Genomic DNA, 25,163 nt, shown 5'->3' with positions numbered 1-25,163 from the left:
CAACCTTCCTTTTTGGGTATAAGACCGGTGGACGGCGGGGACAAAGTGGGCTTCATCAAACCCCGCTTGAACTAAAAAGAAACGGGCGAACTCCCCATTCGCGGAGGCATTGTCGTGGGTTTCGGAGTAATAAATGATGCATTAGGTTCATTGAAGACGCCGAGTACACCGGCGTTACATGGAAAAGAGGATCTCCTGGCATATCTTCTAGCTCGTCACCAATCCGCTTATCGTGAATATATTACCCTGAAACATCCTCACGCATCCGTCACCTAGTCTGCAACTCAGTCGCCAGTGCTTCCCACTCCTTCACGCCAACACCGGCAAACTGTCCGCCCGAGCCGGATGCGATCAGGGTGGCCCGAATCGAGGTCGTGCGGATGGTTTGGAATCTCACCACGTCCGGGGTGTCGGTTACCTTTAAGGGATAGGGTGTGCTGTTGACGACAGGCCGCCAATTGGACGACTGATCCAAATATTCGACAAACCATTTATTTGGGGGTGCAACTCCCACGTTAGCCCCGGCGTCTTGGTCGGCGAAGAAAACCATCGACGTCCCGTTCAGTTGCACCGGTTCTTTCCACACATAGGTAAGCACACTGGTCTCTCGGGACTTTTCTGCCTCGTAGGAGCTCCAGTAATCCGGGGGCAGCGGGTTGGCCCGAACGATCCCATCGTTGACGGCCTTTATCCAGTACTGGATCCCTGAGGGATATTTTGAGCTGGTGACGGCTTTGGGAGCGATGTTGTATGTTGGAGGAGCCGGTGGCTTGGGTCCAAACGTCTGCACGACCTTGCGGATCGCCGGGGGCGATTGACTATCGTCCCAGTTCAGCTTGTCGAGCGCGATGCTGCGGCGGAAATGTCCGCCTCCCTTGGCGTCCGCCGTGTGGTAGACAAGGAACCATGCGCCGTTGAGCTCAATCGCTCCAGGGTGGGAGGTGGTCGAGGAGACGATAGGCAGAATGACATCCTGGAATTTCCATGGTCCCAGCGGGGAGGAGGCCGTCGCATACGCGATACAGGCGTGGTACGAGGTCGGCGTGCACGGCGAGTCCGGGCCTGCGTTGTTGGCTGCGAACAGCAGATAGTAGACGCCCTTGCGCTTCATCAGCCACGGGGCCTCGAAATACCCCTGCAGTCCGTCAACCTGGGTGACGGACGACCGCACGGTGACCATGTCCGCGTCAAGCTGGTATGCGCGTAATGCACCAAAGGTGCCAAAGTAGATGTAGACCTTGCCGTCGTCATCCACGAGCACGGTGGGATCGATGTTCTGGATGGAATCGCCTGGCGGAGGCACTGACTGCGAGATGATCGGGCCAGACGGATGAGCGTCGACATAGGGCCCGGTAGGGGAGTCGGCCACAGCCACCCCAATAGCAAACGGATCCGCATTCTGGCTGTTGGCCTGCGTCACCGGAGCGTATAGGTAGAATCGGCCGTCGCGGCCTTGAACGACTTGTGCTGCGTATGAGGTTCCGGGAGCAGCCCAGGCGAATACCTCATGCGGTTCTGCGACTTTCGGGTACAGCGTCCATGCGGAGCCGGCAGGGTCAGGTGTTGAGGAGACGAACATTCCCCACTGCTTCATGATAAAGCTGTTTTCATCTGCAGCAGCACTGTCCTGTCCGGTAATGATGTAGAGAGTGTTGTTGACCACCAGCGGTGCAGGGTCGGCCGAGTACCACGAGCCATCTGAGAGGATTGGGTTACCCTTCGAGGTGAACGAGATGGGCCTGGATCCCGTCACCTGGGCTGAGGTGGTTGCGCTGAACGCCAGTGCACACCAGAGGATATGCATCACTGGACAGTAGGTAGTAGAGACGGAAAGTAATGGAGGATTCAGGAGGAGGACAGGCGAGGGTCCAACTGGTTCATTCCAGATGCTAATATTTTTTTTTCAAGAAGACAAATATCTTAAAAAGGTCAGCTCCGTATAGGCCGTGGTAACATGTAGAATGAAAACTGTGGGTCTAGCTCCTGATTTGAGCATTAATTTGCATCCGCCGCTGTGCCATGCATGTCTCATCCTGATCCACACGCCCCGAACCAAGTTGAGTCTAGTTGACCAGGAGGTTCCGGGCGTATTGAAGAAGCGGAGTCTATGGAATTAATTCCAATCCGCAATGTCCGAGACCTGCTGAGAACCCTGGTCTTGAACGCTTCGCATAGAAAAGGATTCGGACGATCGGCTATAGCAATAACAGAGGGACGATGTCAGCAAGCTGTAAGCCTGCGCCGGAACCTGAACAGGGTCGGCTGTAGTAACTGTTGTTAGACGGCCTATAAACAGTCTGCATGAACAATATGGGTTCATAGCTACCATGCTCGTAGAGTGCCGATGAACAAAGGGAGTGATGGGCCGAATTAGAAACGACTGTACCAAGTTCTAAGCATAATAAGATAGCGTAATTTACTCATAGAGAGTTAAGCTTATATAGGATTAGCATGATTTCGGCAGCATCAGGGACAACTTGTTTTTACCCTAAGCATCTGTGCAATCATGCTATCCTTACGCAACATCTCTAATTATTACCTCATCACTCATGCCATTACTGAATAAATACAAAAATGTAAGCTATAGACAAGGAATTGCACTTGACAGGCCCTGTGCATGTTCATGATAGCAACCCAGCTTCCTCCATTACAATTCCGAGCATCTCCACAGCCTGTGTCTCTCCATTTACCGGCGGTATTCTAAACCATAAGAAGCAGCCCGGTGAGCCAGCTAAGGAAGATTCCAATCCATGGTTCTGCGGCAGCTGGGGCTTCGCCACTTTGGATAGTTGTCGTTGGAGTCACTGGTGTGCCCGAGCCTAGTGCGGTTGATGAAGAAATTGAGAAGATCTGAGGCATAGTCGCMCTAGAGGACGATGAAACGCTGGAACTCTCGGAAGATCGTGTCAGGATGTTAGACACTGTGACGGTGTGAGTCATTGTGTCATGTGTTGCCGTTGGGAAGGACTGGGTTGGAAATGCCTCGGTTTGAAATGTCTCGGTTGCAAATGTAGTGGTTGCAGGGGTTGTGGTTGCATAGGTTATCGTAAACTTTGGCAGTGTAAAGGTATTTACAATTCGCGAGCTGCAGTAGTAGTTGCCAGCTGACAGAACGCATGCTTCCCCAATACTGCAGCATAGGTCATTAGGACATATTGGGTCAGCAGCGCCGCAGCTCCCAGCACACGCAGGAGACCCATGAATTACCGTGCAGGGTCGGCCAGACGGACAGCAACCATTCCCGTCTGGACAAACGGTATCAGTTGCGTATTGGCATTGAGCAGCCTGCCTTGCGTTCAAGTCGTGCAGCTTGGGAGCTGGGGTGATCAGGGCGCCTCGAAGATGGTAAGTGGCATGCGCCAGGTGAGCGCCTAGGATGGCGGTGATGACGAGGACAAACCGAGCGTGCATGATGTGTGGGTTAGTGGAAGAGGTAGGTGAATCGACCCAACGAGGCTTCTGTCAGTTCCAGAAAGAAGTTCATGAGTATTTATACCACACTGGTGTGCTTCCTGTCCTGGCGCGGTTCCATGCAGAGTTTAGGCCTTTGAGGCTAGCCATGGCTTTGACCTGCGATCATGAATTCAGCCTTGTGGAGTGAGGCTGATTCCAGTCCGCAAGTCTCCTCCCACTGACGCCGCCCATACACCTCTTGCTGGTGAGTCGTCTGGGTTTAGTGTGATACCAAGGGAAGGAAGATCCACTGGCTCTGGCGTCGTACAAGTTGCGCGCCACTCAGACAGGGGTCAGACTGCCACTACTTGCTTGAGCACAACTTGCCTATCCTAAGCAAGCAAAACAAGCATATTATTCTGATGGGGCGCTGACTGGATACGTGAATGATTACATGGTCTATGCTCATAGGAGTATCCATAGCCTTCTTTTGTGCTTTGGCCTCAGCCTTGCCCTGTGTCATGTGCTAAATACGAGGATCAATACGAGGGTCACCTGTCTTGTGTTCAGGCACTTTCTCCTTTCCATTAGGCCCAACCGTAGCACGCCCTCCTCCTATGTTGATAGATCCGGTAGGCTCTTTCATGTCTTTTGAATTCGACCCCATGGGGAACCGCAAGAGGCACCCGTGCGGCCCGACGGGAACGGCTCCTTCCAGTACCTTGGTGAAGTGTAAGCAAGTCACTGCGGGGGCGGGGCATGAAACTCACGCATGTGGAGGCTCAGGCTTGCCATTAGACAGAGAGGGTAGTCAAACGCGGGTTACTTGGCGCAAGTGTAGTCCTTCTTCAAACAAGTGCGGCATTGTCGGAATTGCAAAGATTACATGAGTAACATAATTGACGCTAAGGTTGCCTTAGGAGATTCACTTTTGTGGCTGAGGCTTGATAGATAGGAAATGTCTTAATTTGAAAAGCCGTGTATGCATCTGATATTCAGGAGAAAGGTATAGTTACAATACATTGCCGCTGTCTTGGAGGCGAATACCGGTGATGGTCCTGACAAGCTTGCAGATCGAACAATGTACCTCATGGCAGCTATATCAGACACTTTTGGTCGCCAACCATTTATTGCTCAGTGTCTCGGGAATTCCTCACCCAAAGCTCCATTCCTCGTGACAACGGGCTGGCACTCTGACATGACGCCAACCATGCGAGCCCACTGTGTCTTGCTGGGGTTGCGCCATTTGTGCAAAGTAGATCGCTGAATTGTCAAGTCCCCGGGCTTGATGATACGCGTTTCACCAGAGGACAGGGTGAGTTCGATCTCCCCCTCGATCTGGATGACAAAGTCCAGGCTCACGGTCCGATGCATGGGACTCTCCGAGTCTGGAGGCGTATCGATGTACCAAACGTTGGCACCGCCACCCTGCGTGACCAGCGGATGAAGCTCGTTGAGCGATGTCTCGTAGAGCTTGAGATCGGTGCCATTTGTGAGCACCACAGGCGGCTTGTCTGTGGTATAGCCCAGGCGCGTGAGGGCGCCGCCGAGATCTTTCACGACGGAAAGGGATTCGTTGAAGGTATTGGAAAAGAAGGAGTTGCCCTCGTCATCGTTGTCGGTAATGTACCGCTTTGGGTTGGGAAGAACATTTTCAGCCATGGTTGATCTGTGTGCGAGCCACTGAGAAAGATGCGTCTAGCCGTTGGTGATACGCCGTCAGACCAGACAGTATATAAAGAGAAGCGGAACATGAGCCCGCGGCGGAGATACCCGGTTTCGCGTCGGGATTCACATGTAAGTAGACTTGATGCCTGCAAGCGTCTGCATGCAATTATGGTGTGCGATGGGACCCTGGTAGATACAATGTCTTGCTGACGACCAATACTAGACGTCGAAAGCAATTTTGACATCAGACGAGACACGGCCTGCTCGCAACCGGCCAATTATAGGCCGTTCCGAGGTGCCTTTTTCATCCGGAGACTTGACCTTCACTCGGGAGTGAACGACCGAGCTCTCGAGTCTATGCCATCGTATGACTTGTTGTTGTAGAGCGGCCATTCCAACCTTGGTAGTCTATGCAGCAGACAACCAAAAGGGCAAATCACATAAGATTAACACTCTTCCTCTCGTGAGGAGTTGGTGCTGTGTCTAGCTCGGCATGCTAATCATCATACCCGAGCCAGCTCGGAATGCCCAATGATTGGTTGTATGTCAGCCACTCAGGAAAGAGATGTGATGTTACTCTCTGGTGCGTGGAAGTTGCATGGCGCAACTTCTCCGTCTCTTCCGTTCCTGGTCTCCATGCATTTTCACATCATCCAACCTGGGAAGTCTTGAGACCATCCAACGGTAGCACTGCAGCGCGGCGTATGGCAGACCTTTCTACCTCGCACCGACCAACTCTGTCTGCAAGATGTCCTCGGCTTCTCTAGCCCACCCGCATGTCTCCCTACGACACAGGAGATACAAGGCCGCCCTTGCCTGCGCGACCTGTCGTCGTCGCAAGGTCAAATGCGACGGTCTCCGTCCAGGTGCTTCCATTTTCTTCTAACCCATAGCCTCCGATAAAATGTCTTCGGTCCTGAAGTTGCAAATGCTGATTACGGTATGTCCAGTGTGTGGAAGATGTCAACGCAAAACAGAGCTTCAGGAAACATGCAGTTACGTCGCGGCGTCAGCCCGCCGCCGTAGCAGTACTGTCAACGATCCTCTTTCATCCGCTGCAGCATCTCCACAACTACCGACTCCTGGTACATCCGCCCAAACACGTTCGGAGCCATCGGATGTCATCGGCACTCCTAGCGCTCACGCCGCCGGTGACCCAGGAGAATTCTCTTTCGAGGTCAAGGCTGCTGTGGAGGCCAAATTGGGGTTGCCGTCCTCGAAGAAGCGGTGTCCTATTCCTCTGACGGATGCCCCATTATTTGGTCTGTTGTCTCTTCCAGTGGTTATAGATGTCGCTGTAAATCCTGCGGACAACGTCCTTCCCCCGCGCAAGCATGCCGACCACTTGGCGAACCTGTACTGGCGATGTCTCGATCCTCTGGAACCGTTGCTTGATCATAGATCCTTCTGTACCGCGTACCAGGCCCTATTTGACGGTGGAGAGATGGCATGCGATGAACAAAGCTTTCTCTGTACGCTCAACCTTATCTTTGCTTTATCCACCCAATTACAGGAGTCGACTCCTTCGGAACAAAGAGACAGCACCAGCAGGACTTTCTTTCTTCGAGCCTGGCATCTGCTGCGTCCAGAGATGGTCCTCTGGCAACCCGGCTCTTTGGAGATCATTCAATGTCTGGTCCTTATGACCAGGTATCTTCAATGTACTCCAAATTTACAGCAGACATGGATGGCACTGGGTTCTGCTGTGCGGATTGCCCTGAACATTGGCCTCGACCGCTCAGAGAAGAATCCGACTGTGTCGGATGGGGAGACCCAGTTGACACGGGATGTTTGGCTGCAGTGTTTATTTATGGACAGGTATGGAGAAGTATTCCCACGTTTGTAGACCTGAGCCTCTGCTGATTTTAACCCAGAAACCTTTCTTGGTCGCTCGGGCGGCCTTCCACGGTACCGAGTGTTCCCTTCTTCACCCTCGGCTCACTTCGAAATGGTAGCAACCTACCTGGCTCCGACGATATGGCGGATGCTGCAGTGCCTGAGAAAATGCAAGAAGTAGCCAGAATCACCGGCTACATTGGTATTTCTCAAGGGCTCCCCGCCAGCAGTGCGGCGGAGGGGCAAGACTTGGTTCTACAAACCCAAGCCGAACCCAGTGTTGTCATGCAAATTGATGAACGTCTAATTAGATTAGAGAACAGCCTCCCTCCCCTCCCGCACAATGCGGCTAGTGGTGAAACGTCCAATGTCTTCGACGGACGGCTGACTCTTCTTCGTCTGCGGTGAGACTTGCCGAGCCCTATTTGCTAGTTCTCATATCAGAGACAAGCTAAGTCTTCGCTTTTCAGTCTGGCGCATACGCGCATCATGCTTCTCAGACCCCTTATGTCTCGCTTCTGTCTATCGCATCTGCAGACGCATCAAGTTTCTCCAGCAGCTGAAACAAGCATAGGCGATCGTGTGCTCCAAACATGCGCCACGGTCTGTGTTGAAAACGCACAGAAGCTCATCACGCTGATTCGGGAGTGCTCGCGACCAGACATGACTGGACTCATACCCTGGTGGTATCGTATTTTCTACCTCCGCATCGCGATGTTGCATTTGGTAGCAGCGATGCTGCGATCTGATGTTTTCGGGACCGTGGCTTCGGAGTCATGGAACACAGCAGTCTCAGTATTTGGTAGTCACGAGCATCTCAGTCTGTCTGTCAGGCGATGCCTGAACAAGCTTCAGATGATGTGGCAGAGGGTGATTGATATACACTATCCACCCGGTAACGAAGCTCCTCCATCTCGCGTAGATTACCATACAGGGCTCCAGGACGTCTTTGAGTATCTTGGATTTGACGCTCACATTCCGCTGTTCGGGCTGGAGGATCCAGCGTGGCTCGACAATGTGGATTGGACAACGTGGTCTGCCTAGTATCAGTTGCTATGCCCTTTGCTCGATCAGTCTGGACGGCGATAATGAATGACAGCAAAGTCTGTAGTGTACCATTACTCTTACATGCTAGAGGGTTGAACAATCTTTTTACAACAATTGCTGGAGCGGAAATGCGTCATCGTCCAGATGAGAACAGGCTTTGCTGAGGGCATTATAATGACTCCACTTCTGGTGCAGTGAGGAGATATGGTCTAGATTCGGGGTCTTTGACACCAATCTTCAAGTACCAACGGAATGGATTTCATAGTTCCGACTCACGTACGAGGACGAAGGGTTATGGATTGCCTATGAAAAAGCTAACAAGAATATGGAACGACATCATGTCTCAAATGCTTGCCAGCATCCTCGACGATGGCGAACCGAATTGTGCCCGGTCCTTTTCATCTTTCTCATCTGCTCTGTTACAGCTCACGTCTGTAGAAGTCCAGGCCTACCAGACTATACCGCCTCATGCAGTTGGATGGGAAATACTTCACACGAAGAATCTATTTTGGGCGCGAATGAAATGGGGAATTCCAAGCTGGTCATTCGCCGAAACAACTCTCAACTCGTCGCGCTTGTAAGTCGTAGCACCTATCGAAGTACTATCGGTAGGAGTCCAGAGTCCAGGCAACTAAAGCTGATGCTATTGGCCCATACACTCGAGAATAAGTTATTTTAGCTCGCACGAAATGGCTCATCATCGGATTTGACCCACTGGGAAAACGAATACAGGCTTGGCATATCAAAACAGCCTAGCATTGCCTGCGCTGTTTGAAAAGCAGAGAGGCTGTCCCTACACTATAAATGAGATGTCGCTCTCCCTTAACGATTCATCTTTTCGTTCCAATTGTACACTTCTCGGGAAATAAAAACAACCATGCCAACTCCATCCAGTCAGATCTCGGCACCAATGCCAACCATCACGGCGCCCTGCACGCTAGATACATGTCCTCTTGACTGGGCTCTGGTGCGCTACATGCCCAGTCTTCCAGGAAATGCCCTATACCTGGTTCTCTTCCTCATCATGCTGCTTGTCCAAATCTATCAGGGAGTCCGCTCCCGTACCTGGTCCTACCTCGCCTGCATGACTGGCGGGCTGCTTCTTGAAGTCGTCGGATACGGCGGACGCCTCATGCTTCACTCAAACCCGTTCAATTTCTCTGCCTTTCTCCAGTCAGTAACCGATGATCAATCCCCCTTTACCTGTCACCGTGCGATGCTAATACAGCTAGGTATCTCATCTGTCTAACCATCGGACCTGCCTTCATCACCGCAGCCATCTACCTGTGTTTTGGCCGGGTCATCATTGTCTACGGCGAGGACTTCTCCAGGATTAAATCTCGAACATACGCCATTATCTTCGTGACATGCGACCTTCTATGTCTCATTCTCCAGGCCGCAGGCGGAGCCGTCACTGCCACCGCAGGACGGGATCAGGATGGCCTCCGACATACCGGGGTCAACATCATGATCACAGGCCTAGCGGCACAGGTTGCATCGCTGGGAGCATTCATGGCGCTTGCCATCAATTACCTATGGAGGCTGCGCCGACACCGACAGTCACAGCACTGCATGTTCTCGTCCGGTGGCAGCTGGAAATGGAGAGGGTTTCTCTGGGGTTAGTTCCATATCCGCAAATGGTCAGCTCTATGGAAGGGATATCTGACTGATAGTACATCAGGATTGGGAATTGCAACTTTCCTCATCTTTGTCCGATCGATCTTTCGTACGGCAGAATTGAACGGCGGATTCAGCAGTGACCTGGCCAACGATGAGATCGCATTCATGATCCTCGAGGGGGCGAGCATGGTCGTCGCCTGTGGCAGTATGAGTATTTTCCACCCGGGACTGAGTCTAAAAGGGCATTGGAAGGATCCCATGTCGTGGCCGTTAAAGGCCCGGCAGGACGATGGTGTCCCGTTGGCTGAGGCTGGCCAGGGGAATAGACTTTAGCACAGGTTATAGGAGGTGGAGGCTTTTACCTAGAGCGGAAAAATGGTCAGCGCTGAAAATGTCTGCCTCGAGAGGGTCTCCATGACCAACTTTATTGAGCCCACCGAGCTGGCTATTTACGTAGCTGGACATGATTGGACAAATACTAAAACTATCCCAATCTTGTCAATCGCCAAGCAGAATTTGTCCAGTGCCATTGGTCTGTTCGTATTTGTCTTCCGAAACAGGTATAATGTGGGCTGAGTAGACCGAGATATATCCGATATCCACCCACGCTATGTATACGGAGGAGTATCTCCCTTTGTTTCAGAATGTAGAACGTTTGACTGCCTTTGTTGTCTTCGTATCAATAATTTCACAGGAATACGCAAGGAAGACGCGGTACAATGCGCAGAGCCCATACTAAATCAAGGACAGGTTGCCGAACATGCAAGTATGACCCCTTCCCTCTCAAATTAKGCACAAGAGAGTGTACATCTGATACGATATTCGCTAACTAAATCCTTCGTGCTGCTATAGAACCCGGCGAATACGCTGCGACGAGACATGGCCCTCCTGCAAGCGTTGTACGACCACAGGTCGTCGCTGCGATGGCCCTTCCCTTACACAGACTAGCCCAGTCGCAGTCTCATTCGCTCAGACATGGACATTGACATCGACGGTGAGAATGCGACAACTCCCTAGGTTATGGGAAGAAAGCGAACAAGACGCACGTTATGTGCAATACTTTATGGAGTGTCTCTCCCTGGACGTGCCCAGCTGTGGCAGCGAGTACTCGAACTGGCGACCTCTCATGATCCAAGCCATGCACCAGGAGATCGCTATTCGTCGAGGCGTTGTCGCTCTTAGCGCGCTTATGCAGGAACGAATGGAGCATGGCTCAGTGGGGACACATGGGTTTGATGAGCCTCCCCGGAGCAGACGGTATCTTTTCGGGCTGAAGAAGTATGGCAGGGCGTTGGCTTCCTTGCAGGAATTAGTAAAGGATATGGGGAATGACAGATATCTCACGCAGGTGGCCCTGCTCTGCGGGATCATCTGTATCTGGTTTGAGATTCTCATGCGGGATTATCTTGCAGGGTTGAGTCACCTGGAGATGTGTTTAAAGATAGTCCTCAATGCGGGCCCTTTGGGGAATGTCGACTCGGACATCCAAAGAGCCTATGCGCGAATGGACATGCAAGCATCCTTGTACGTCGGGATCCGCTCCCCAGTCACGGTTCCCGAAGAAATGTCGCCGATCCCCTACGTCTTCGACTCGTTCAACCAAGCCGAAAACTGCCTGATGGAGGAGTACGCTCGAGTCGTCCACTTTTGCCGTAATGCGGGCAACTTCTACCGTATACGTCAACTAGGTTGCGTTCCTCTGGAGCTAGTTGCGTACACACAGACCCTGCAAGCGCGTCTTGAGCTTTGGAAGTCGGCATTCGGGTACTCCTATTCCTGTCAGAAGGCGCAGGGCAGTCCGCAGACTTCTGCGCGCGCTTCTCTTCTGCTCATCCAGTATTACATCGCGCTGGTCACCGCATCTACATCCGTCTATGCTGAGGAAACGCTGTATGACCGGTTCCTGTATGCGTTCAAGCGGATTCTTTCCCTGGCGAGATCATCCAACGCCTGCCAAGAGAGTGCCGCTGCGACTTCGCTCGTCGGCGTTCCAATGAAGATGGGCGTCATTTACCCGTTGTATTTTGTCGCGACGAAATGTCGGGACTCAGCTGTCCGGCAAGAGGCCATCGACTTGTTGTCCTCGGCGCCGTATCCGGATGTAGTCTGGGAGGCGCCGATACTGGCGGCGGTATCGCGAAGAGCGAAAGAAATYGAGGAGCTGGGTCTCGATGACAATCAGCCGATCCCCGAGTTCAAGAGGCTTCATGGCATTCCGTTGGCGATTGATTATGAATCTCGCCAAGTGCGGGTGGAATTCCGTATACGGTCCAACGGAATGGACGGAGAGTGGGATGATTGGGAGGAATGCCTTAGCTGGTAGACAGAATTCATTCTCTTCTCGTGCATCGTAGTATCTTTTGGAATTCTTCTAAGTGGGTCTACCGATGATTTTCACTGCGAATGTTCTGGTCTTCAAGGCTGTCCTTAAGTCCGTGGAGATAAGGTTCCGCTATAAATGCGGCAGGGCCGGAGTGACGCACATTAGCATTAATGCTCTTAAATCCTCGGAGATTATCAACTCAGTCATACAGTCTCCGTTGAAAAATAATGTAGCCACGAATCTATAAATTCCCCTCTGCCCGATGGACGTCTCGTCTAGTCAACACATCACAACAGTTCTACTCACACAACATGGCCACCTTTCAGACAATCCTTATCATCGGAGCCACCTCGGGGATTGGCGAAGAACTGGCTCGCCAGTATCATGCCAAAGGCAAGAAGGTCATTATTTCCGGTCGTCGAGCTGAGAGACTGGATGCTCTGACGGCTGAGCTACCAGGGTTGGGCTCGATCCAGGTATGTGCATCGCTCTATAACATACGACTATCTAACGCAAAGCAGATGGACGTAAAGGATCTTGCAGCTTTGCCAAACAGGATAGATGAAGCATTTGCGAGATACCCAGATATTGATGCGGTGATCATCAATGCGGGCATCCAGCGTTTCCAGGACTTCAACACCACCGACGCCTCTGCAGCCCAGTACCCAACCACGGACGCCATCACCGACGAGATCACAACCAATCTGACCGGCCCGACCGTCCTAGCACGCTGCATCATCGAACACTTCAAAGCCTCGCGACCGAGCCAACCTTGTCTTCTAGCTTTCGTGACTTCGGGTCTGGCGTTGGTCCCAGCCGTGTTCCCCGTGTACTGCGCCACAAAATCAGCGCTGCATTACTTCACGGTGCTCTTGCGGAACCAGCTCAAGGATACCTGCATCAATGTGGTGGAGATTTTGCCTCCGTACGTGGAGACAGAATTAGATAAATATCACGTCGAGGAATTGACCAGACGCATGGGTGGGACGAAGCCTCAGGGGATGCCGGTCAAGCAATACGTTGACCAAGTGGTGCGAGGGTTGGAGGTCACGGAGAATGGGAAGATCCAGAAGTACGTCGCTGATGGATTCCCTCGCGCTGCGATCGACGCATGGGTCACGGCTATCAGTCCCATGGCAAATATGTTGCATACCGAGCTGTGATTTCTAGACAGTCGAGGAAGTACTCGGGTCGAGGTCTTCGATTAGGAATGTTGAGTCCTCGCCGAGAAGAAGGCTCTCATACGCAGTCTCAAAATCGTCTCCTTGCACGAATGAGTCCCAAGCATCCTGGTAGATTCTATTAGCTTTGGTCCTGTCATACTAGAAAACAACGTACCCAATCAAGGTCAACCATATCCATGCTGGCTTCGCCTGCACCATCCCTATCCGCAGGAAGATGTACATCAGAACTACCTGTAGAGATAGACTGCCCACTCAGAGTGGGATCGGAAGAAAGACCTTTTTCGCTATCGGCTGAGACTGCCAGGTCCATGGCTGGTGCATGTTGATCTGGAAGACCAAATTTCGGACGTAACAGCTCCAGCATTGTGTCAAGCACGAGTCCAATCTTTCCTGCCTCATGATTCTCACCTGCCAGAGTGTTCCAAATCCGGCGCGAGGTGTCGAGAGCCTGGAATATCTCCTGAACACGGGCATCTGTCCGCGAAGAAACCGTCTGCTCTGTTCGAGTCCAGTATTGCAGGTATAAGCACAGCACCATTGCAGCCAGGCTAAAGTTCGCACTGTCAGGAGTGATGGTGTACCCATGGAAGTTGCTCAAACACCCTCCCGGCTGAGCCTCTTTGTATATGGTAGCTTGATGTTGGAGTAGCGTCATGGACGAATCAATGCTTCTTTGCTGAGAAAGAGCAAATGTAGGGTCTTTCCGGGCTTCTTGAAGATACTTTCGATGCAGTGCGGTGACTGCCTGGTGGTAAAGTATGTCTAACTGGACTTTTTGCACCATTACATATGCAGGTTCGTTTGGCGCATTGTCCCAGTTGTTCAGTTGCAAGTGGGGGGGAATCGACCCATACGCCTCAACAAGGTCGCTGTCAAGTTGCAACACTCTTTCGTAAGGTTGCCGCTGTACGGAATTCAGAAATTCGACAACCCGTCTCATCACTCGGGTGAGTTTGTTCTTGGCCAGTAAATAACCGATTGGAACACTCGCTGAAAACGGTCTTGACGATGGCAACTCGCTCATGCCTTCATCTATGTCGATATCGAGGAGATTGCGCGGCAGGGCCGTATCAGAGTCCTCCGTCCGGATGGCAGTTGGGATGCCAAGATGAAAGGAGGACAGGCAGTCAATCTGGTCGATCGAGCTCCAGATCCTCCGGCGCATCTCCCCCTCAAAGGGCGTCAGATTGGAGAAATGGGCCGGATCCCGGTGCAATCCCAGCCTCATCGCCAGTCGCACGATCGAGCCGATGTGCGTAATCAATCCAGCTCCCCATTCTTCACGTTGAGAGAAACCAAAGATGCCGTGAGCGATCATTGCCTGGAGCGTTTGCAGAGTGGTCTGGCTTGGTTTGATACGCTCCAGACATTGGCCGGACTTGCTGTGGTAGAGTTTCCCAAGCGCCTCAGACATCCCCGACTCGTCTTTTGCATCAGGAAGAAATTTCATCGCCGAGCTGAATATTGAATAGAGCAGAGCTAGCCATGTTAGAGTAGTGGATGAGGGGTTCTTCCAGTATTCTTCGTACTGTTTACAGTCAGCGACGATTGACTAACTACGAAGGATGGCTGCAACCTGCTTCATGAACGTCGGATAATGAATCGAATCTGCGATTTTTGTCAGATGATAGGGTTCAGCAACATCATTCAAGAAACCTTACACCTTGTTGGGCCAACGAAAGAGTTAGGAGCAAAGAATGCTGATATCAGTCTATCCGCCGCGGAGCGAGATGGCATGACCGCTAGCAGCTCCTCACTCAATCCAGGAGCAGTTCCCTGGGGACGATTGCTTGTATCCTTGTGTAACTCATCTTGGATGGTCAATGTCGCCAGCTACAGAAATCTTCCGTCAGCATCTTCAGCATCTTCCATGTTTTGGACATGACGAAGCGTACTTCACCGAGGACACTATCCCAGTGACTACCACTTCGATAGAAAAGTCCGTCAAAGAGCCGCCCATGGACCGGACTTGTGGCTCTGCCCTCCAACGGAGATGCCGAGCTATTCACTTTCTGTCGTCGACTGGGACGACTAGCATACAGACAAAGATTACTGGATCCCCGCATCACACAGTTGTGGCAGGGCTGATGACGATCACATCGCAGTCTAACCGTGTCAGTTCAATATGTATTATAATCCCATATGTTAGAACACTTACTTGCGCACCCGGCATGAAGCACAAGAAAGCGGGACTCGATTGCGTTTTGCAGGGCCAGCTCTCGATGCAGCTGAGGCTGTGGATGATGGCGCATCCATGTCGACATGTACCAGTAAAGTAGGTAATAATCAGTCGCCTTGATGAGTTATTCCAGGCCCCTTTGTCTACTGATAAATTGATGACGGAAGAAGATCGAGACGTGGAAGAAGCTGCTGAGCTAAGGAGGATAGGCTATGATTGGTGGAATTGTTCAGCCATTGCTTACCTCATATCTCTGCATAAGACTGAATTATGCTGAATGTATAATTTGACTGTCTTCTACTTATATTACCTAGTGCTGGTTCTTCCATAGATATGCTATGGTAAATTCCAAATAGACCATTTAGCTATATTCCCAGATGATGTATGTATCGAATACTCATCTGGTGGGGATATAGAACGTTTAGTCCGGATATATATTTTAAACATAAAGGACCCCTTCTCCTCTCTATTACTATGAGGTGAGAGGTAACACTTGTAAAGATACATTTTAAGTATTTTATCCAAATCGTACAACCAGAAAAGGTTACCTCAAGKGAAGGTATACCCCTCGTATATGTGGGGTTTTCTGTGAGTGATGTGGCGGACGGAAGTGGCCAGGTGATTATTCATCTTCATGTTGATTGTTAATCTAGGCGGGCCATCTTTATGCTCTCAGCCTATGACTGAGTAGCGGACAGAACACTAATCATTCATGACTGTCTGTTGTAGCCAGGTGGTTATTAACTATGCAATCACTAATCAAAAACGGTCATGGCGGACCGTCTCCACTATGGAGTATATGATCACTAAACAAAAATAAACCATTATTACCGTAAAATGATATGAGCACCTCACTCCGAGGTCGTCGACTTGTATATTAACCAAGATCGCCTCCTGATAAGCATCTCTTTTCTCATACACATTACTTCTTTATTCTAACGACAGCCTCCAACCAAATGCCTTCCGGACTTATCTTCATCACCGGTGCTACCGGCTTCATCGGCAGCGCTGTTGCCCTCGAAGCCCTCAAAGCAGGTTACTCGCTGCGCATCAGCATCCGCAAGGAGTCACAGATCCCCAAACTAAAGAAGCTTCTGGCGCAATACGAAGACAAGATAGAGTTCGTGGTCGTGCCTGACATTACTCTGGAGTCTTCCTTCGCTGGAAAGCTGGATGGAGCCGACTATGTGCTTCACCTTGCCTCCCCTCTTCCCCACGGGACAGACAAAGAGACGTACTTTACTCCGGCTGTAAAGGGTACCACGGCCATTTTGAGAGAAGCCGCCAAAGTCAGCACGATTAAGAGAGTCGTGATTACGTCGTCCATTGCGGCCCTCATACCCCGCACGGGAGTCCCTGAAGGAGGGGTGATCAGAGGTCAGTTCCGATCCCTTCAGAATAGTAGTCAGGCCGATGATAGATGCTGATTGACCATCACAGAGAACAATGGTTGGAACCTGACCGTCGACCCAAATGCCGACTTCACGGGTCCGGACGACGGCGCCACCTCGTTCAAACTCTACCACGCCTCCAAGCTTCTAGCGAACAACGCCAGTTGGGAATTCAAGAACACCGAAAAACCACACTTCTCACTTGTAACTCTCCATCCTGCCTATGTCTTTGGACACAGTTATGTGCAGGCTAGCGCAGAGGAACTCCAGGGTGGTACAAATGGAATGATCTGGGGAACCGTCATGACCGGCAAGCCAGTTGGAAACATTACGGGAGTGCATGTCCTGGACGTGGCTGAGGCACATATTAAGGCGCTCGATGAAAAGGTTCCAGACGGATCCAAGTTCTTGTTGGCTGGTAAAAAGGCATCCTGGAGCGATGTTGCTCGCATCGTGAAGAGAGACTATCCGGGAATTGGCGCCAAGATCACCGAGGATATCCCAGGAGAGTCTTACCCACTGGACACAACCGAGGCGGAGAAAGTCTTGGGGATGAAATGGAGGTCGCTGGACCAGATGGTCAAGGAGGTGGTCGAGCAGCAGCTGGGGTTTATGAGACAGGCGGCCATTTAGACTGATGGTATATTTCTTATTAATATGTATTAAATCAGGCCAATCGCTGCACTATTTTTACCCTGATTACTGGTCAGATACTCGACAGGCATTACGCACGTCAGAGCGAGAGGAATGCTATGAGGAATATTATGTCATTAATTGTGTATGAAAGTTCTGGTAGTACAACCTCTATTTCCTTCATACCGGACGCAACGGTGCCTCGTCGCTTTCATGATCAACCTGCTGCTCGAAATACTGCTCCACTTGGAACATTGCGACTCATTGACTGTAAAATTGAGCTCACCGCGCGTCATGTTGTCGGAGACTTCCAAGTGGTGTGCCCTCTTCGGGCCGCTCCCGTTGTAGAGGAGGGCCCACGGTCGTTGGCATTGCTCCTGCAAATCTGGGTTGAGCGTGCAAGAGGACTGTTCAGAAAGAGGATCCCCAAGGGCGCGCTAGCCCCTGCATCTTTAGACAGGGAGATGGAGAGAGCAAAGATCCAGATATCGGTAATCGGGTTGGTGATGTTAGTGAAGTAGGAGAAGGCCACTAGGTCGAAGCATTCTCCGGGCACATTTGTATCCCAGAATCGCCGACAATCTTTTAGTGTTTTACTTGACAGATTACTTAGATGTTTACAGTACGAAGAAATACTTTACGACATCACATCTATAGGATGACAAGTATAATTTCTGTACTCTATTGCTATAGCATGCAATGCACCTACAGAGGCATGCACAGGAGGTAAATTGGCTTTGTACCTGAGCTTTTTCCACCGCAGTGCAGGGTCCTAACGGGGGCTCACGCCAGCAAATTGCTTAAGGATCAATGCAGAAAAGTGGATTCAGGGGAGCCAGTTCCTAAGGAATGTGCGCCACTGCGATATAGTAATAACTGTCAAGGTGTTGCATTGGGTATCCAGGCAATGGTTTGCCTAAAGCAGATAATAAACAAAGGAATGAACAACGGCGGCAACACACAACAAACATAGGCTCATTTTCCCATGTAACTCAAGGCACCACAATAATCTTCCAACTCCTATCATCTGCCACGCTTTCTGCGTCCGTAGCGGTAGCTCAGCAGTCGGAAATAGCTCCCTGACATGTGACCCTCTCTGTCTGGAGGGGGAAGGAATAATAGTTTCGCATGTAGGGGGAAGAAAACTTGCCTCGACTGATATCAAGGCAATATATGATGGAAGGAGGACCAGAAGGTGAAGAGCCAACATAAAGATGGAGAGCGAGATATCCGACATGACGATGTGTGACTTTGTCGCGAAAGTGATACTCTTGTGAGGTGTATCGTTAAAATTCTCTAGTATAGCGGGAATATGACTCATACAAGTCTCAGTGGAGGCATAGATCAAGGCCGGAATAGCCAAGGATTTCCATCGTCTCCAATCGCGGTGTCTATTAACTTGGTTGATTTGGTGTTCGGTGAGAATGATGTGAGCGGACCAAAAGAAATGGCTCTCTGCAAGCAGAATTGAGGAGAGGATATAAGCAAGCGGTTTTAGGGTTCTATGTCTCAGCACCAGAGATGATAACAGTTTAGTTAAAGAGGATTGAGCAGCCCAATAAGAACATGCAGCGCCAAATCCACCGAAAAGAAGACGGAGACCACCCTGGCTGTAGAGGGAAGAAAGCGTCCGTATAAGCTGCCGGCAAGAGGGAATCCGCTTTCCGCCCCCCACTTCATGAGAGTCGGCCTGGGTCTCAGCGGTTTCGAGTATCAGCATGGACATGATCACATGGCCGATCACATATCGAATCTTGCTACCTTTAGTCCCGGGGTAAAGACGAAGAATTCCGAAAGAAGGTCAATACATACTAGCAAGTTGAGGATAATACCCGCCACAATTGGGATTAACCAGGTAAAATTACTTGCCTGTGCAGGTTCGTCTAGCCACAGCCTATGAGCCCGCGCAAGGAGAGGGTCATCGCCCGAGGAATGGATAAAAGTGTTCAATAGATCGCGGAAGAGTGACAACAAGAATTTTGGGCGTGGAGAGTATGCCATTCTTTGAGTTTTCAGCACAAGCCTTAGTGGTGAGGGAGTGATGGCCAACGATACTATCTCTGTTCCCAGTGATGAAAGCGAAATAGGTATTATAATGCCTGTCCAGGTATATATGTATGATCTGTCCTTTAGAAGGGAATTAGTTTGCCCGTCGTTCCAACCAATCGCAAAATAGCGCAGGTAAGTACTACAAATTAAGCTAACACGAAGCTAACATAAGACTACGGGAGATTAGCATTAGCCTGTGATATGATCTAATACGATATAGATGATAAAGATCAGGCCACATTATTTCGGACCCTTGATCCCTGAGACGGTTACATCCGTCTACGCCATCGGAAATTGAGAAAAAACAATCACTTCTACTACTACTAGGGACCCCTACTCCGTACTTTGTCGCTTGACTCGATTTGTATAATTTCAAGGACCTAGTATCATATTCCGTATGATATAGACCTACCGCATCACTCCGAGGCATACATACGGGCCGCCTTCGGTACTCAGCCAGTTGGCCCTAATACGGCTACTTCCTGCCATGGTTACTATAACTGCTGCTTTTGTACCAGTCATCACCTTACTCTTCATCCTATGATACTATAATGAGCTCGATCATCATTCCAAGAGTCTTACCGGCCTCAGACTCTCGGAATTGATATTCACAGATTTGTCTGTTTCCTGGGACCTAAGGTTTATTGCCTATGAGAGTTGTTCCTCAAGCAGCCCTAGTGACCTATGCCAACCTACTTAGTTCTCCTCACTTGGGGTCAGATGCTTGGGTCTGTCGCTGTTGTCAATGTCATCTTTGCTGTGGGGAACGACCCTGCAGTGGTTGGGGCACTTGCGATTGCGCCAGAAAAGACGCGGCCGTCGACAAGACATTCATCATGTCCAGGAACTACAAGGTATGGATGGAAGAAGGGAAAAGAAAACCGACAGAGAATAAGCTACAGGGCCATGATGAATCCTTTATGCCCTCCATCTATGCTAATCTTGCATGGATGCCGTACGCACAGGTCCGACAAAAGTTGCAAGCTTGCAGACATTTTGGATTGCAATAACAATAATAGTCTGTGCACTCAATCCGAGCCGGGATTTCGTTTTCTTCCCTTCTAGTCCACCAGGGAAAAGCTGTGATTCTAAGATTTTTCATGCAAGAGCGGATGGTCACAGCTAATCAGACGCTATCCGGCTGAACTAGTGGCTGAATCGGGCCAATAGGTCATAAAGGCAAATCAGTCCCTTGAATCCTTCGGCACCAGTTATTGCTAAGTCCCTGTCAAGTGGACTAATGTGGCTTACTCACTGGAGGAAATTGTAGGTACTATTCCGGGGACAGAGATACCTGACTAGCGCAGTCCTGTCCGCTTGATCCTTCAGCTTTCATCCCACGACAGCCTTCAAAAAGCCAGAATTATATCTCTAATTCTCCACAGCCTTGTTCCTAAACCTGCATCCTAAATAACATTTTTAAAGTCAATCCAATTGACAGTGGACGAGAGCCCAATGAAACTCGACCTTGGCCTGTTGTTGGCGGCTACCCTGGCTTCCCTCGTGGCTGGCTCCTCGTCTGGCCCCGTCGTCGACCTCGGTTATTCGTCTTATCAGGGCTATTATGAGGCCTCAGCCGGGTTGAATATCTGGAAAGAGTGTGTTCTCATCTAGCTAACTGCCAAGCCCCTCGTACTAAGATTGATCCCGCAGCATTCGTTATGCATCGCCTCCCGTCGGCCAACTACGATGGCAACCTCCACGACCTCCAGCCAAAAACACCAGCCAGATCATCCCCGCCGTGGATCAGCCCCCTATTTGTCCCCAATCAGGTGCTGCAGGTACCCCTGTCATCTACGGGTTCAACTCTGGACCTGGTGACGAGGACTGTCTTTTTCTGAATGTGTATGCGCCGCCTGGAGCATCCGATCTCCCCGTGTTCGCTTGGATCCGTAAGTTGCTTCTTCGTCCCACGTGCTCGTCGACTGATCCTGGCGATCCACAGACGGGGTGGCTATGGGCTGTTTGGCGCCGTGTATGATCCGAGCCCGCTCATGAACACCAACAACAACGCATTCATCACGGTGGAAATCCAGTACCGTCTGGGCGCATTTGGGTTTCTTTCGTCTGCCGAGGTCCATAAACAAGGCACCCCCAACGCTGGTCTCCTTGACCAGAGGTTCGCCCTGGAATGGGTGCAGCAGCACATCGGCAAGTTTGGCGGTGACCCCACACGAGTCACCATCGGCGGTGAATCGGCTGGCGCAGGTGCGGTAATGCTGCAGTCGATGGCATATGGAGGAAATGAATCGAATCTATTTCAGAATGCAAGTCTCGGTCTTTCATCCCGGGTATTTGCAACTGACCAGCCATCCGCAGATCATCGCAGCGAGCCCGTACTCGCCCCCCATCTATCCCTATGATGGTGCTATTCCGACCGCGTACTACGAGCACTTTGCAAAACAGGCCGGCTGTGGTCCATCCACATCTGCCAGATCCAAGCACAAGACGACTTTTGACTGCCTTGTTGCCGCGCCTAGTGAGACACTGCAAAGTGCCAGCGGAATTGTCTCCGAGTCTGGACTCTTTGGCACCTTTGCTTTCCTACCCGTTTTAGACGGCGATATGATCCGTGAACGACCGTCGGTGCAGTTACAGGCTGGCCATATCAGCGGTCGGCGCATTCTCGTCGGGGTACGCTCTTTCCTCCCATATTATGCCTTCGTTCGAGTGGACGTTGATCAAGTGGAATAGAACAACGCCAATGATGGTGTCCCTCTCAGTAATCCTAACGTGGTCACTCGTGCTGCATTCAACGCGTATATCTCCAACTCTTTTCCCAGACTGACTGAAAAGGATGTCACAAGGCTGAACCGTCTCTACGGTCCGGCGGACTCGCAGCAAAGAGACGACGGTCCTCGGTTTGATACCCTCGGCACCAGTGGCCCGACAGCGAACAACCAGTCCGAAATGGCTACAGGCTTGCAACAGACGGTCTTCAACATCTTCGCCGAAACCACCTTTGACTGTCCGGCGCAGTGGCTCGCCGAGGCCTTTGGTGGCGCTTCTCGACTAGCATGGAAGTACCAGTACTCTGTTACGCCGGCGTATCACGGTGCCGATCTGAACTCCTATTTCAACATGGGAGCCTCCTGGCCCTGTGCTGGATTCAACCACGCTTTTCGGAAGATGTGGGGAAACTTCATCATGAACAATAGTCCGGTCATTCCTCTCGTCGATGCGATGGCCAACAACAGCCAAGCCGTGGTTCCTGTAGGTCTTAATGGCCACCTGGACTGGCCGCAGTTTCGTCCGACGTCTCCCTGGCAGATGGATCTCAACACCACCGGAGGGTCCGTCAGTCAGGTTGTAGTCACGCCAAACCTGAGCTACTACGTTCGGGAGGGAGACGATGTCGTCAATCAATTCCGTTTGGCCGACGCCTACACCTGGGAAGGAGGACGCGGACGGCGTTGCGCATTCTGGAGGGATGTTGCAGATCGGATTTCCCTATGATGTGGGCCCTGTACGGGCGACATATCTTGGGGGACAATATACCGATTCCCGTGTCCTGCTAATATCCTGTCCTCCTCTTCAAAGCACTCCCGCCCATCTAAACAATCTTGCAAACGTGCCTCGTACTGAGTAGTCTAAGCCATGCGGAAACATTGAAAGAACAAAAGAATACTACGTTCGTGCGTGTCAAGGAGCTCACAATACGTTCATCGTGATCATTTCTCGTTTCCTGGTAACAAATTTGAGCTTGATCTGACAGAAAGGGCAGGGGAGATGCTCATCCCTGCATGACCGGCTGTAGGTCAGAAAATAAACGCAGTGATACCCTACAAGAAGCACGCACACACATGGAAAGTATGGGTGCGATCAACGCCAAGGAGGTAAATTAAGAGTGGAGCAGAAGAAACAACCCTTTCGGTAGAAAGGGATTCTATCCGGCGGCCGAATGGGGCAAGTCCTGGTATTCATGATGACCCTTTTAACAGTACCCACACACTCTCTTAACATGGGCCCAGATTCTTACTACATCATGCTCAGCGGTACTATGTAGACTTCACAGCTTTGCCGAAATACATTCTGCCCTGCCACCTCCGCAGCCGCTGTCCAAACAGCTGCAACACCACCATGAAGAACAGCGACCCAAATGTAATAGCCGCTTGGATTCCCAGTGCCTTGGCTGGACCCATGCCGCTGACCCAGTCGATCTGAATGTACGTAGCCATGAACCCTCCCCAGTTGCGGCTGGCCGTCACCCACGCGCCCACCTCGCCGGATCCCTCGGGGTAGCAGTCGAGCAGGTATGCGTTGATGGCGGTCGTGATGATCATCATGCTACTGCACTGCATGGCTGCGAAGACGGCAATAACCATGTAGTGCCAGTGGCGCTCGAAGGCGAACCCGAGCACGATGAGACTGACGCAGCAGAGAATGGTGGCGGGATAGACGATGATCAGGCGTGCCTCAGGGTGTAGACGGCCTTGGTGTCGGTTCATATAAAAGGTGCCCACTGCATCGTGGAGGTAGTGGCCGATGAGCCAGCCGATAATGACGCCGACAATGCCGAAGAAGTAGAAATAACCTGTCAGGCATCAGTATCTCGAATGAGCGAAAGTCACTGGGATATATGGTATACCGATGCCGCGAGTGGAAAAGCCGTAGTCATTGCTCAGCCAAATCCCGATTGTCGTGTTGACTCCAATCACCCAGGCGAAGTTGAGCAGGTAGTAGATCAAGATAATCAGAACCGGAATTCTGGTAATGGCGACGATAGGCCGCATAGCGCACTGCAGGAAGCTTCTCTCCCGCCACAGCTGTGCTTGCTGGGCTCCCGTGAGACGGGCGATGTATGACCCTCTTGGGATCTGACGGCCTTTGCGATCAAACAGCGTTTCATCAAGAAGGAAGACCAGCAGAAACGCCACGGCGGACATGCAGGTACACAGCCAAAAGGCCCAGCGCCAGGACACGTCGGTGACAATGAAGCATGTCAGCAGCGGGCCAAGGTAGGGGCTCATGATGATGAAGAACTCGATGTAGTTGATGACCTTTGGGTGTTCATGGAAGAAGAACAGGTCTTTGATCCAGAGCAACGCGCCTCCCTGGCCAACACTGCAGAAGAGCCCGTTGATGATCCGCGCCGCCATGTACGACTCGAAGCTAGTGGCCGCTGCGGACCAGGCACAAGTCCCGACCATGACTGCTTGAAAGACCAGAAGAACGGGCATGCGACCGAGGAAGCCTGCGAGGATCACTACGATGATACCACACGACCCGATGGTGAAGAGGTTGCCTACAACGGCCCGTTGGACCGTGGCCTGGGACAGATTCCACTCTCTGATAACTGATCAGCAGATCCTCTTGCTTATGAAGTATGGAACCCTACATGGACTGAGGAATGACGGTGATGATAGCCGTGCCTCCAGTATAGTCCGCCAGGAATGCGATATACGCCATGATCCAGACAATCAGCCATTTCTTGCGCGAGCTCCAATTTAACGGATCATCGGGGGTGTCCAAGGGTTGCGGGATGAGAACATAACGGCCATCTGACATCGTTTTCAGGCCAGCCGCGTTGTTAGGATATCGGCTGGGGTCAACGACATATCCTTCAAGGGCTTCTTCATCCTCATCGATCCCAACCAAAGTGATCTGTAGCGGGGGTTTGTCGTCCATCGTGACAGGCCGCTGCCAATTATTCGCCGACCTCAGGTGAATTGATCTGGAGAGAGATACGAAAAAGTGCAAAAGTATTTAAACGTTTCTAGAAAATGCTCGACTATTATAGACGCTGTGAGATTCGGACAATTTTTTAATCTATCCTGATGAACAGGGAATATGACTTGTTCTGCGTCCGTACCACTGTATAGGATCCCTGCAGCAGGTAG

General features: G+C 51.2%; 10 protein-coding genes across 10 annotated transcripts; 6 read left to right on the top strand and 4 right to left on the bottom strand.

The window, feature by feature from the left end:
• Nucleotides 1-268: 268 nt before the first annotated feature.
• On the bottom strand, nt 269-1,804 carry Asppvi_008417 (uncharacterized protein; the record flags this gene model as incomplete). The annotated part of the gene is made up of 1 exon (XM_043304286.1): nt 269-1,804. One exon carries the CDS (start codon nt 1,802-1,804, stop codon nt 269-271), a length of 1,536 nt encoding a protein of 511 aa, XP_043160221.1.
• Nucleotides 1,805-4,527: 2,723 nt separating this feature from the next.
• On the bottom strand, nt 4,528-5,055 carry Asppvi_008416 (cupin domain-containing protein; the record flags this gene model as incomplete). The annotated part of the gene is made up of 1 exon (XM_043304285.1): nt 4,528-5,055. One exon carries the CDS (start codon nt 5,053-5,055, stop codon nt 4,528-4,530), a length of 528 nt encoding a protein of 175 aa, XP_043160220.1.
• Nucleotides 5,056-5,809: 754 nt separating this feature from the next.
• Asppvi_008415 (transcription factor domain-containing protein) lies at nt 5,810-7,941 on the top strand (the record flags this gene model as incomplete). Its single annotated transcript, XM_043304284.1, has 4 exons — nt 5,810-5,927; nt 6,012-6,879; nt 6,936-7,301; nt 7,368-7,941. The coding sequence occupies 4 exons, from the start codon at nt 5,810-5,812 to the stop codon at nt 7,939-7,941; spliced, it is 1,926 nt and encodes a 641-aa protein (XP_043160219.1).
• Nucleotides 7,942-8,821: 880 nt separating this feature from the next.
• On the top strand, nt 8,822-9,897 carry Asppvi_008414 (RTA1 domain-containing protein; the record flags this gene model as incomplete). Its single annotated transcript, XM_043304283.1, has 3 exons — nt 8,822-9,117; nt 9,177-9,562; nt 9,626-9,897. 3 exons carry the CDS (start codon nt 8,822-8,824, stop codon nt 9,895-9,897), a joined length of 954 nt encoding a protein of 317 aa, XP_043160218.1.
• A 546-nt stretch (nt 9,898-10,443) lies between these two features.
• Nucleotides 10,444-11,887, top strand: Asppvi_008413 (uncharacterized protein; the record flags this gene model as incomplete). The annotated part of the gene is made up of 2 exons (XM_043304282.1): nt 10,444-10,463; nt 10,582-11,887. 2 exons carry the CDS (start codon nt 10,444-10,446, stop codon nt 11,885-11,887), a joined length of 1,326 nt encoding a protein of 441 aa, XP_043160217.1.
• Nucleotides 11,888-12,198: 311 nt separating this feature from the next.
• On the top strand, nt 12,199-13,050 carry Asppvi_008412 (putative short chain dehydrogenase; the record flags this gene model as incomplete). The annotated part of the gene is made up of 2 exons (XM_043304281.1): nt 12,199-12,363; nt 12,409-13,050. 2 exons carry the CDS (start codon nt 12,199-12,201, stop codon nt 13,048-13,050), a joined length of 807 nt encoding a protein of 268 aa, XP_043160216.1.
• A 3-nt stretch (nt 13,051-13,053) lies between these two features.
• Nucleotides 13,054-15,327, bottom strand: Asppvi_008411 (putative C6 transcription factor; the record flags this gene model as incomplete). The annotated part of the gene is made up of 6 exons (XM_043304280.1): nt 13,054-13,176; nt 13,226-14,599; nt 14,648-14,679; nt 14,733-14,904; nt 14,967-15,177; nt 15,230-15,327. The coding sequence occupies 6 exons, from the start codon at nt 15,325-15,327 to the stop codon at nt 13,054-13,056; spliced, it is 2,010 nt and encodes a 669-aa protein (XP_043160215.1).
• Nucleotides 15,328-16,206: 879 nt separating this feature from the next.
• Nucleotides 16,207-17,274, top strand: Asppvi_008410 (putative 3-beta hydroxysteroid dehydrogenase/isomerase; the record flags this gene model as incomplete). The annotated part of the gene is made up of 2 exons (XM_043304279.1): nt 16,207-16,627; nt 16,691-17,274. The coding sequence occupies 2 exons, from the start codon at nt 16,207-16,209 to the stop codon at nt 17,272-17,274; spliced, it is 1,005 nt and encodes a 334-aa protein (XP_043160214.1).
• Nucleotides 17,275-20,778: 3,504 nt separating this feature from the next.
• On the top strand, nt 20,779-22,779 carry Asppvi_008409 (putative carboxylesterase; the record flags this gene model as incomplete). Its single annotated transcript, XM_043304278.1, has 5 exons — nt 20,779-20,921; nt 20,977-21,219; nt 21,269-21,590; nt 21,643-21,957; nt 22,018-22,779. The coding sequence occupies 5 exons, from the start codon at nt 20,779-20,781 to the stop codon at nt 22,777-22,779; spliced, it is 1,785 nt and encodes a 594-aa protein (XP_043160213.1).
• Nucleotides 22,780-23,321: 542 nt separating this feature from the next.
• Asppvi_008408 (putative MFS transporter) lies at nt 23,322-24,951 on the bottom strand (the record flags this gene model as incomplete). Its single annotated transcript, XM_043304277.1, has 3 exons — nt 23,322-23,857; nt 23,912-24,612; nt 24,662-24,951. 3 exons carry the CDS (start codon nt 24,949-24,951, stop codon nt 23,322-23,324), a joined length of 1,527 nt encoding a protein of 508 aa, XP_043160212.1.
• Between the last annotated feature and the right edge of the window lie 212 nt (nt 24,952-25,163).

This window comes from Aspergillus pseudoviridinutans, assembly GCF_018340605.1.
Source record: "Aspergillus pseudoviridinutans IFM 55266 DNA, scaffold_5, whole genome shotgun sequence".
Taxonomy (NCBI): domain Eukaryota; kingdom Fungi; phylum Ascomycota; class Eurotiomycetes; order Eurotiales; family Aspergillaceae; genus Aspergillus; species Aspergillus pseudoviridinutans.
The sequence above is the reverse complement of the archived record's forward strand: the minus strand, read 5'-3'. Positions and strand labels throughout refer to the sequence as shown.